General features: G+C 40.8%; 1 protein-coding gene across 2 annotated transcripts in view; it reads right to left on the reverse strand.

Moving 5' to 3' along the window:
* Positions 1-11,008, reverse strand: part of CDK19 (cyclin dependent kinase 19) — a 168,223-nt gene extending 157,215 nt beyond the window's left edge. The window contains exon 1 of one of the 2 annotated variants that reach the window (XM_059401207.1): positions 10,591-11,008. In XM_059401207.1, coding sequence (XP_059257190.1) covers positions 10,591-10,718 — 128 coding nt within the window. In that variant the 5' untranslated portion in view covers positions 10,719-11,008. The remainder of the gene's footprint in view (positions 1-10,590) is intronic. The other variant, XM_059401208.1, reaches the window with a different exon arrangement.
* Between the last annotated feature and the right edge of the window lie 237 nt (positions 11,009-11,245).

An 11,245-nucleotide genomic window follows, 5' to 3' on the forward strand; every position in this document is an offset into this window, starting at 1 on the left:
CAGGGCACCTGGGTGGCTCAGTGGGTTAAGCTGCTGCCTTCAGCTCAGGTCATGATCTCAGGGTCCTGGGATCGAATCCCGCATCGGGCTTTCTGCTCGGCAGGGAGCCTGCTTCCTCCTCTCTCTCTGCCTGCCTCTCTGCCTACTTGTGATCTCTCTCTGTCAAATAAATAAATAAAATCTTTAAAAAAAAAAAAGAAAAATTGGCAAAGGGAGTGAAGGAATAGGGAATGAAGTAGAAGGAATGCTACTAGACTAAATATCATTTTTTACCTTTGAAGTTCAAATTAGATGCATAAGTTATCTATTCAAAAAAATACTTTAAGACACAGAAACATGAGCACTTAAATTAAAAAAAAAAAATAAAGACCTACATTTTCTAGACAGAACTTTGGTGAAATTTTAAAATGCCTAGATAAAATGAAAAATCCTAGGACATTCCAAAGAGGAAAAAGCAAGCTTCCAATAAAGAAATTCCCATGAGCAACAAGAAATACCAGAAGAACAGCAACAGTTTTGGATTCTAAGACAAAAATTATTCTTAATATAGAATTCTATATTCAGCCAAACTATTAATCAAGTATGAGTATAAAACACATTATCAGATACACAAGAACTCAGAATATGTACACATCCTATATGAAAAAGCTACTCTAAAAGGCATCCTCAACTGAACCAAAACAAGGAATCCAAGAAAAACCACAAATAGATGTAAAGAAATGTTATTAGCTAAGTAAGCTCCAGAATATTTGAAGAAAAGGCAGAATAACTTAAGAAAACTCATTAGGCCTTAATACCTGAAGTCTGTTTTAAAGAGCAATTACTTAATGCACAGATTACTTTTCCTTCTCCATGGGTCTTAATATTCTAATTCATCCCACAGTAATTTCATAATCACAGTATTTTAAGGCTATTATATGGTTTTCAGTGTTCCCTCTTTAGAATCAACTCACAGGGACACCTGGGTGGCTCAGTTGGATAAGTGGCTGCCTTTGGCTCAGGTCATGATCCCAGTGTCCTGAGATCAAGCCCCACCTCGGGATCCCTGCTCAGCGGGGAACCTGCTTCTCTCTCTGCCTCTGCCTGCCACTCTGCCTGCTTGTGCACTCTCTCTCTCTCTCTCTCGACTCTCTCTCTGACAAATAAATAAATAAAATCTTTAAAAAAATCTACTCCTAGACAAAAAGCAGGATGCTATAAAAATTATACTTTAAATATAGACAGGTGGAGAAAAAAAAGTAGGAGAAATATATTACTTTCCTTAATATTCACATCAGGAAGATCACAAATATCTAAACTGACAAGTGAAGAAAAAAATTTATGATCTAGAGTCTTAATAAAAGTATTCACTATAAAAAATCTAAAATAACAAAGGTAATAAATTTGAACATTGAGATGGGAAAGGGGAAAACAGGAGGTAATAAGACTTCACAAAATTGTTCAGCTTTCCTAATGGAAAATCAACAAAAAACATCTAAAGTTGATAAATCAAGAAACTGAATGATAGTGGTGTCCGGGTGGCTCAGTGAGTTAAGCATCCGACTTCCAGCTCAGGTCATAAAGTCAGGGATCGAGCTGGGATCAAGACGGGATGGAGCTCAGATGGGAGTCTGCCTGTTCCTCTCCCTGTGCCCTGCCCCTCTTGCTCGTGCTCATGTGCACTCATACTCCCTCTCTCAAATAAACAAACATTTTTTAAAAAGAAACAGAATTATATGTGTATTATAGTGTTAAGCACCAGTAAAACTTAAAACAGAAATAGTTAACACTGCTTACCTCTGAGAAATAAGCAAAGCTTGACAGTGGACAAAATGGAAGGCTTTTATTTTTCATTCTACATACACTTATACTGTTGGAGTTTTAATCAGGTACAACTATTACTTAATAAATTTTAATAGCATAAAATAAAAATATTTCCACTTTAACACAAATATACCATAAAGATCAAAAACTGCTGAGAAATTAGTTAACAGAACTCTGGTTTTCTAAGTTACACAACTTTACAACAAAATTACATACAATTTTTTTCAGGAAAAAAGGCAGGCCACTTTTTTTTTTTTTTTTTTTAAAGACTGTATTTACTTATCTGAGAGAGAGACAGAGCAAAAGAGCACAAGCCAGGGGAGAGGCAGAGGGAGAAGCAGGCTCCCAGCTGATGTGGGACTCCAAAGGTCTCAGGATCGTGACCTGAGCCAAAGGCAGACTCTTAACCGACTGAGCCACCCAGGCGCCGCAAGGTCACTTTTTCTTTAAACTTTCACTTAAATCCAAAACAATAAGATTCACTCAGTGTTTAAGTCACTCTTAAAATGCAATTATAGGTGGGACACCTGGGTGGCTCAGTTGGTTAAGCAGCTGCCTTCGGCTCAGGTCATGATCCCAGCGTCCTGGGATCGAGTCCCACATCGGGCTCCTTGCCCCACAGGGAGCCTGCCTCTCCCTCTGACTCTCCCTCTGACTCTGCCTGCCACTCTGCCTGTGCTCGCTCTCTCTCTGACAAATAAATAAATAAAATCTTTAAAAAAAAAATGCAATTATAGGGGTGCCTAGGTGGCTCAGAGGGTTAAGCCTCTGCCTTTGGCTCAGGTCAAGATCTCAGGGTCCTGGGATCGAACCCTACATAGGGCTCTCTGCTCAGCAGGGAGTCTGCTTCCCCCCCCCCTCCCTGCCTGCCTCTCTGCCTACTTGTGATCTCCATCAAATAAATAAATTTTTTAAAATGCAATTATAATAATTACACTGCAAAAGGGAAAGCGAAATAGGAAACTAACTTTTGTCAAAAGCAACATGCTTTGTGCCTCAGACCACAGGGTAGTTTCATAGGTGAACTTATTTAACAATCATAAAGAAAATTGTAACTTTCCTACAGAAAGATGCAACTAACCTATAAGGCAAACTAACCACATGTAAGGCAAAAGTTTTACCTGCTTTATCCAGCAGCCTTGGATTCACCTTTCTGTCGAAATGTAAATATCTACAAAACAGTTTGCCATGACATGGTTTTGGTCTGTGGTCACAGTACGAAACAAAATTAAATCCATTTCCTAATCAAGTTCTCCTTGGTAACTGAGATCATCAATCACAAAATCCACTGAAATAATATTTTTTTATAGAAAACACACAACAGGGGCTACCTGGGTGGCTCAGTAAGTTAAGCATCTGCCTCCAGCTCAGGTCATGGTCCAGGGGTCCTGGGATGGAGCCTTGCATCGGGCTCTGTGCTCAGCGGGGAGTCTGCCTGTCCCCCTCCCTCTGCCCTACTCATGCTCTCTCTCTCTCCCAGTCTGTCTCTCAAACAAATAAATAAATAAATTTTTAAAAAGGAAAGAAATAAAATACACAGGGTTAAATCCTTTATAAGGAGGGTTTATTTCTCCATTAGAAAGACTCATTATATTAGAAATTAAAGATATTTTTAAGGATAACAATTATTTGAGGACTTTACAGATTTTTCTCTTTGATCCATCACTTACTTTCGGATAAGAATTCAAACCCTCAATAAAAAACTACTGCTGCACACTTGTTTCCTGAATTACATCCTGTCTCCTCTCTTGAGATTCTCTTTCATCCTGCACAATGCGAGCTCAAAAGGGCTATTACAGGAAGTGTTGAACTATCAGCTATTTATAAATGGACAAAATCTTCAAATAGCTTTGTCAGTTACTTCTTCATGGTTCTAGACCTTAAAAACTACCTGTTTTTAAAGAAACAGTCATGTTAGTGACTCAAAACATTAAAATGCTCTCTGGGGAAAAAATATCTTGTCCTTTCGTTTTGGGATCTAAAAGCAGCACTAACATTACACAGTCCCAGCATCACAAGATAACGAACAGGTTGATCTTCAAAAAACACATTAACCAAATAGCCTTACTCTCATCACTTACCATCAAGAAAATTTCAAATTGTAATCTATTGCCTTCAAGTCTTCTATACTGATGTCTAAACTTCACTGAGCTACATAAGCATTTTGCAAAACAAGCACACATAATACCCCATATTAACTTTTTATCCAGCATATTCAGTCCAAACATAGCACACAAAAGTAAAAATCCTTGATTCATCAATACTGACATCCATTACATCAAAAAAACCTTTTCGGGGCGCCTGGGTGGCTCAGTGGGTTAAGCCGCTGCCTTCAGCTCAGGTCATGATCCCAGAGTTCTGGGATCGAGTCCCGCATCGGGTTCTCTGCTTAGCAGGGAGCCTGCTTCCTCCTCTCTCTCTCTCTGCCTGCCTCTCTGCCTACATGTAATCTCTCTCTGTCAAATAAATAAATAAAATCTTTAAAAAAAAAAAAAAAACAAAAACCTTTTCACAGATCTACTTTTTTCCTATATGAAACTCGGGAGACATATCATTCCCATGCTGTTAAAACAGTAACCTGCACTTCCTATAGCAAACTAATGATTTAAAACTCATTTTTAGGGCCACCTGGGTGGCTCAGGCATTAAGCGTCTGCCTTCTGCTCAGCTCATGATCCCAGAGTCCTGGGATGGAGCCCCGCATCAGGTTCCCCACTGAGCAGGAAGCCTGCTTCTCCTTCTCCCACCCCACCTGCTTGTGTTCCCTCTCTGTGTCTCTGTCAAATAAACAAATAAAACCTAAAAATAATAATAATTTTTAAAACCCTCATTTTTATTTCTGAATAATTATTAATTCTTAAAGCCTTCATTATTTCTTTTCCTTACTCTCAGCCTTCTTATCCCCATTCTTTTGACATTTAGATCTCATATATCAGCATGCTAGCAAATCATTTCAAGCCAGTACTTCCAAAGGTAAACAGCTTACAGAAATTTTAATCAGTTACATTAATATGCGCAAAAACTGTACCTACTAGGATATTCACTGTAGTATTAGTACTAGCAAAATACTGGAAACAGCCTAAATGTCTGTCCATCAAGAGGGATGGTTAAATAAATTATGTAAGTCAATACAATGGAACAGTGAAACTATTAAGAGGAACTAGGCATCTCTGCAGATCAGTTATGTAATGATCTTCAAATTATATTTGTTTAAAAATAAATGTAAACTATTTATAATTAAATACACACAACCCCAAGAAAATCTAAGATAGAAAACCAAGAATGGCTGCCTGAAGAAAGGCAAAAGGGTGGGGAAAGGGAAGGCTTATATATTACATTGTGTATCTTTTTATGCACATGCACTTACTTACTGAACATACACTTTTTCTTTTTTTAACAAAACACTTTTTTGAAAAAGTGATCAGATATCCTTGCTTGTATTCACAAATTGACAGTTTTTCAGTTCAGGTATCAGTTTGCCTTCCAAACTGTTTCAGCCTCAAAATCCTTCCTATAACTTGAAAGGCATGAGTTTTTTCCTATTTCACTTGTCCACACCATCATATACACGTTTTTATTAAATGGTCACTTCAGGGGCACCTGGCTGGCTCAGTCAGTGGAGCATGCAACTCTTGGTCTTGGGGTCGTGAATCTGAGCCCCACGTTGGGTGCAGAGATTACTTAAATTAAAAAAGTCACTTCATGGATTTGAAAATTGTGTTGCTAAGCCACTCATTCCAAAAATTCGAAACCATCCCAGTTCAGTATCACAGGGAATGGCCATTTCTCAGCCACAGTAATCACATCCCTTGAGCCACATGTGGCTAGTGGCTACTATACTGTAGAGCACAGATGTATCTGCATCATTGCATGAAGTTCTATTGGACATCACTGCTCTAGACTATGGGTTGGTAAACTAAGCAGGGCAAACTACAGCCTCCAGACCAAAGTCAGCTGACCACCTGTTTTTGTGAACAAAGTTCTACTAGAACATAGCCATTCTAATTTAAATTCATTTACATATTATTTGTGGATATTTCCGCACTACAACAGCAGATTTAAGTACTTAAAACATATATGTCTCACAAAGCCCAAAATATTTAGTATCTGCCTCTTTGTGGAAAAAGTTTATCTGTCACTGCTCTAAACAATCAAATTTTATTGAAAAGAGCATTTATTTCCCTTGGGCTTCAAAAATAAAGTTCTGAAGGCTTGCACTGCATAAATGAAGAACCAATTAAACATAAACCAATGACCGTTTGATTTACTAAGTGCTAAAGATACTAAGTTTATTAACATAAACCCATCATCTCAATAAATTTCCTAAAGTATGCTTAGATGCTGACATTTTCTAAGCATCTCTATAAAATAGCTAGTAAAAGCACAGAACAGGCACCAGGAGTTGCTTGATCAGTTAAGCTTCCAACTTTTGATTTTGGCTCAGGTCATGATCTCAGAGCCATGAGATCAAGCCCTTCAGGTTATTATTTATATTGATATCACACATCTAAGAACAAAGAAGAGCAGAATCACATCTAATGAATATACTTGGTGAGTAAGAGAAGGCTTCTAGAAGAAAAGCTATTTGAATTGGGTATTATGGATGAGCAGGAGTATGCCAAGTTAATGGGAGTGAGGAGAAAAGGGACAGAGGAATAGCAAAGCATGCCATTCTACTTTGAATGCAGGGAAGAAAAAATAGATATGAAAAGGATTTACCAAGTCCTAGAAAATATGAATTCAATGCTACAGAAGCATGGCTTGAAGACTCTGGAATAAAGGAGGGAGTTAGTGGCAAGCATAAAGGCTGTAAAGACTAAAGACTTTAGGATCTGAATGCAAATGGCTTTACATTCTGAAGTGAGGAACTAAGATTGGATGTGATGGTTTGAACCAGAGAGAATGCAGTTTTCCAAGATGTGACATGATTAATTTTATTTTGTAGAAAAAAACCAAGCCAGGCAACTTGGATCTTGGACTATCGTGAGGAAAGACTAAGATAATAGCAGAGACCAATTTGTCTACTGGGCAAATCAGAGATGGTGGACCAAAGTAAGACAGTGAGAGTGGAGAGAAACCAGATAAAGAGAACTACAGGCCTGCACTTCTACTTTTTTTTAAAATGCCAATGTGATATCTTCCCTTTTCTGTATTTGTTGGAATAGATGGATCCTTTGCACGGATAAGGTTTATAGAATAAGACTGTCAAAACTGGAGGCAATGTGGCCTTTTTTGTTTTACCTCCTTTAGTATTAAGAAGGAAAACACATTAGAAAATGCAGTAACTCAGTGATGAGATCTGGATTACTGTCTTATAATTTGCTGTGAGGCCTGTCTTTGTTGTGAGACTACAGTCATGACAACCTCTAACAGGTCTGGTTTTCTCATTTGTAAGAAGAAATGAGACTAAATGATCTTAAAACTCTTGATAGCTTCCTAAAATGTTATGATCATACTGCTACATCTTTAACCCCCATAGATCTAAAAAAAAAAAAAAAAAAACGGAATGCAAATACTATCATCTATTTTAACTATAAACCAAATATGAAAAATCTATCAAAACCAAGCTGTTATGGCCGTGCCTATGTGTGTCCACGTGTACCTAACAAATTTATTAGTGAAGGATTTCATGACCTACATTAAGACATGTAAGACACCAATTACTCATCTGTAACTTCATACATAGTCACCAACTACTCATCTGAAACCTTAAGGCAAAACTGAAACTGTTGTCAGCCATTTCACTTTCAATTACCAAGTATCTTTCAGACATCTCCAAAAAGAAGCATTCTTTGATTGGAGTGGTTCAAAGACTAAATGAATGTCTGCAAAGTTGAATGGCAGTATTGTTGGGTACAACAGTTTTCAGACATAACACTATCCTATGGAATCAAGTTTGTTTGAACCTCTTATTGACAAAAGAACTTTTTAACAATATTCCTTTACCAATCAAAACAAAGTTTTTTCAAATTTAAGAAATATGGTCTTGAGATTTGTAACCATAAACTGTTATATGTGACTTTTTACTGTTAAAAGAAAAACTATTACAAATTCTTGTTCATACTAAAAAATCTAGAAATATTCTGAACTTGTTTCTCAAGAATAACTTTTAAACCTGATTTTATTTAAAAAGAATGGTTGGGTCAAAAGATTCTCTTCCTCCAAAACAAAAAAAAAGAACAAAAAGAACAATTAACATTTTTATTGAAAGTGAAAAACCCAAATGTGATCTTTCATTCCCACTGTTATAAATTTATAATTAACATAGCCTAAGTTAAAGTCATATTTCAATGACAATCTTCTAAGATTTTTTAAACTGTAACATTAAACTACAAGCAGAGGCTTTTCTAGTCATGCTTCATGCTACATTACTTCTTCCTGGGTTTCTCCAAAAGACCTGAATGATTCTTTGGTTATATACTACATTATATACATCAGAATAATTTCTCTTTAATGAACCCATGTGATTTTTTTTCTTGCTCCCTAAAATAGCACTATACATTTTTTTCTGAATTAACCAAAATAAATTCTGATCAGAGTAAAATCCTTTACTATGGAAATGTACATCACAGTTTAGAACCATTACTAAAAACTTTCTATTTTTTCAAATCGCTGTTATCAATGAACATAAAACTAATCCTACCACAAGAGATTTGTGTTTACTGTAAGCCTCAAATCTCAACTAGATCCTTGGTCCAAGAAAACCTACCTTTATAATGATTTTTCTTACAAGTAATACAGTGATATCAACTAATGCTTTCAGATCCTACAAGTTTCTTTAGAACGTATATTTTGAAAATACACAACTGATCTTATTCTATTAAAGAAACTTCATTAATTCTAATCAAACAAATTTCACTCAAGAAGAAACTGTAGTCGAATCAAGAACTTTATTAGAGGGGAAAATATTCAAATAGAACAATTGGAAGCAGGAATTAAATTATCTGTTTTCTCTTATAGCCCACGCTACCGAAATACAATTCAAAAGCAGAATTTTCAATTTTTCTCAAAAGTTGCCTAATAAAGGGAAGCTATTTTAACAACAAGAATGAAAATACATTTTAGAAATTCCAGATTAAATGTATTATAAAGTTAGCATGAGGAGTTTGAAAAACACCTTGTTACTTGTTTTGTAATGCCAATGTCCAGATAGGAAAACTAGATGTCCTCTCCCCAAGTCTATCTGATAAGATTGCTACATGGACACCAGTGAAACAAGTAAAGTCAATATTCCAAAAACAAAATACTAGTTAATTATAGTACCTCACATTCCAAGCTATGAATCCAAGGACACTTGGCAATTAACTAAATGAAAGCATTATGAGAAAAGTTTACAACTGAATACAATGGGGCCCGTTTAGTTATAAGACAAAAATTACTTGCAGTAACAATCCTTTACACGTGTATAGTACCTGGTGATTTCCACCATACTTTATGATAAAACAATTTGTAAAGTTGTACTTTCTCGTTCTCTGTACGAAATTAGCACAGACTCTAACGACTTTCATCCTAGAGTTCATAAATCAACTGTATCAGAGTGCGCAGAACGGTAGGCAGCACTTCAAATCTTTACTAATGTCATTATAGCTGATTCTCACTTTATCCAGAAATGTTCCCTTACAACCCTAAAACCTCTCTTTCATATAGTTTTTGAAATCTAAGTCTTTGAAATCTAAGGGGGACAGGTAGATAGACGTTTCTGGACTTCTAACTCTGGGGGAGGAGAATTCCTGCCAGGAAGGGCGGTGAAGAGGCGATTGGTTCAAACCTATCCTTCGCAGGCAGGGAGCTGGTTCCACCTGTCCTACAGCATGAGCCCGTCTACCCTACAGGACGGAGGACAGGCGCTCTCAAATACTTTATCCAGCTCGCCTTCTCCTAAGAGAGCAATCAGTAAAAGCTTCCTAAGAGGTCATTACGGTTCTCCCAAAACTCTCAGGAAAACAAAGATTCACATTCCGTTCTGGACAATCTAGGTGCTCGATAAAGCCCAGCACGCAGTCATTCAGCCAGGAAACGGAGTGGAGGACATCAGAATATCCAAGGGGGGGGGGGGTGATTTACCAGAGAACTAGGCGAACTCTGAAGTTCTGCGGGTAAAACGCGGTTCGTTTCCCACGAGGTCCTACATTCGAGGGAAGGTGCGGAATTCGGAATGTGAAAAAGCGAAATCAGGGCAAATGAGGAGGGATCCAGAAGTCGCCGGGTCTAGGCAGGGAGCGGGGGCTGCGCTGAGGTGCCAATGGGCTGGCTGGCCCCAAGGGCAGAGGTGCCCGGCGGGTCAGACCCGTGAGGCTGGCTAGGACCCCAGCGCTCGGCCGCGCGACCGGTTCCTCGGCTAGGTTTCAAACCGCCGCCCCCGGGAGGCGCTCAGCCGATTGGAAGTTCCACAACGACCGTCACCAGCCCAGGGTCGGAGCGGCAACTCCTCGGCAAAGCTCTCCCAGCCCTCCGCGTCTCCCCAGGAGACCAGACCCCACAAACTCCACCTCCAACCGAGGTCCCAACTCGAGTCCCGCCGCCAGCTCCATGCACGCGGAAGGCGCCCTCTGGGACGGGACCGACGCCCCCCGACTGGGCTGCGCCGCGGGAGTTCGAGGGGCGCGACGGGGCCGCGCGGGGGGCGGGCAGCACCGGCGTCCCTCAGTGCGCGCTGGAACGCCGCCCCGCGACCACCTCCGCCTCGCCCCTCCGGAACGGCCCGACCTGGCTCCGACCCACCCATCCCGCGCGGTCGCGGGCAGGGCGAGGACCCAAGCGAGCCTACTCCCCCCGCCCCTGCTCTTACCCATCTTTCCGCCTCGCCTTGTAGACGTGCCCGTAGGTGCCGCGTCCCACTTTGCACCCTTCGTACTCAAACAAATCCTCCACCCGCTCCCGCTCCGCCGCCAGCTTCGCCTTGAAATCATAATCCATTGTCTGCTTTCCCCATAGAGGCACCGGGACGCGGGGGCCGCCGCCGCTCAGTCCCTCCTCCTCCTCCTCCTCCCCCCGCGACCGCCGCTCCACTTCTCCAACAGCCGCCTCTCGGGCGCGCGCGCGCCGCCCGCCGCCCCGCGGTCCGCCTTCAGCAAGGGACTCCTCGGCGGCCGCGGCAGCCACCTCCTCCACCTCCTCCTCCTCCTCCGCGGCGGCGGCGGCGGCGGCTCCCGCAGGCAGCCCCAGTCCCGCCTCCCCCCTTCATTTCCTTGTTTTGGAACCTGGTGGGCCGCGCCGCGGCTTCCTCGAGCTCATTAACGAACCATCCCGCCCACCCTGAGGTCGCGGGGCTCCTGGGAAATGTAGTTCCGAAGGCTACAAAAGAGGTTGAGTTTTGCCAGCAAAAGGAATACAGCACCCAGGTTGCTTTGGGCCGCCACAGCCCCGCCCCCACGAGGCGTGCACGCCTGCGTACTGGGGCCGCCCCTCCCCCTCAGGTAGAGCTGGACTGCCAGTTCCTGTGA

Source organism: Mustela nigripes, chromosome 5 (genome assembly GCF_022355385.1).
Source record: "Mustela nigripes isolate SB6536 chromosome 5, MUSNIG.SB6536, whole genome shotgun sequence".
NCBI lineage: Eukaryota > Metazoa > Chordata > Mammalia > Carnivora > Mustelidae > Mustela > Mustela nigripes.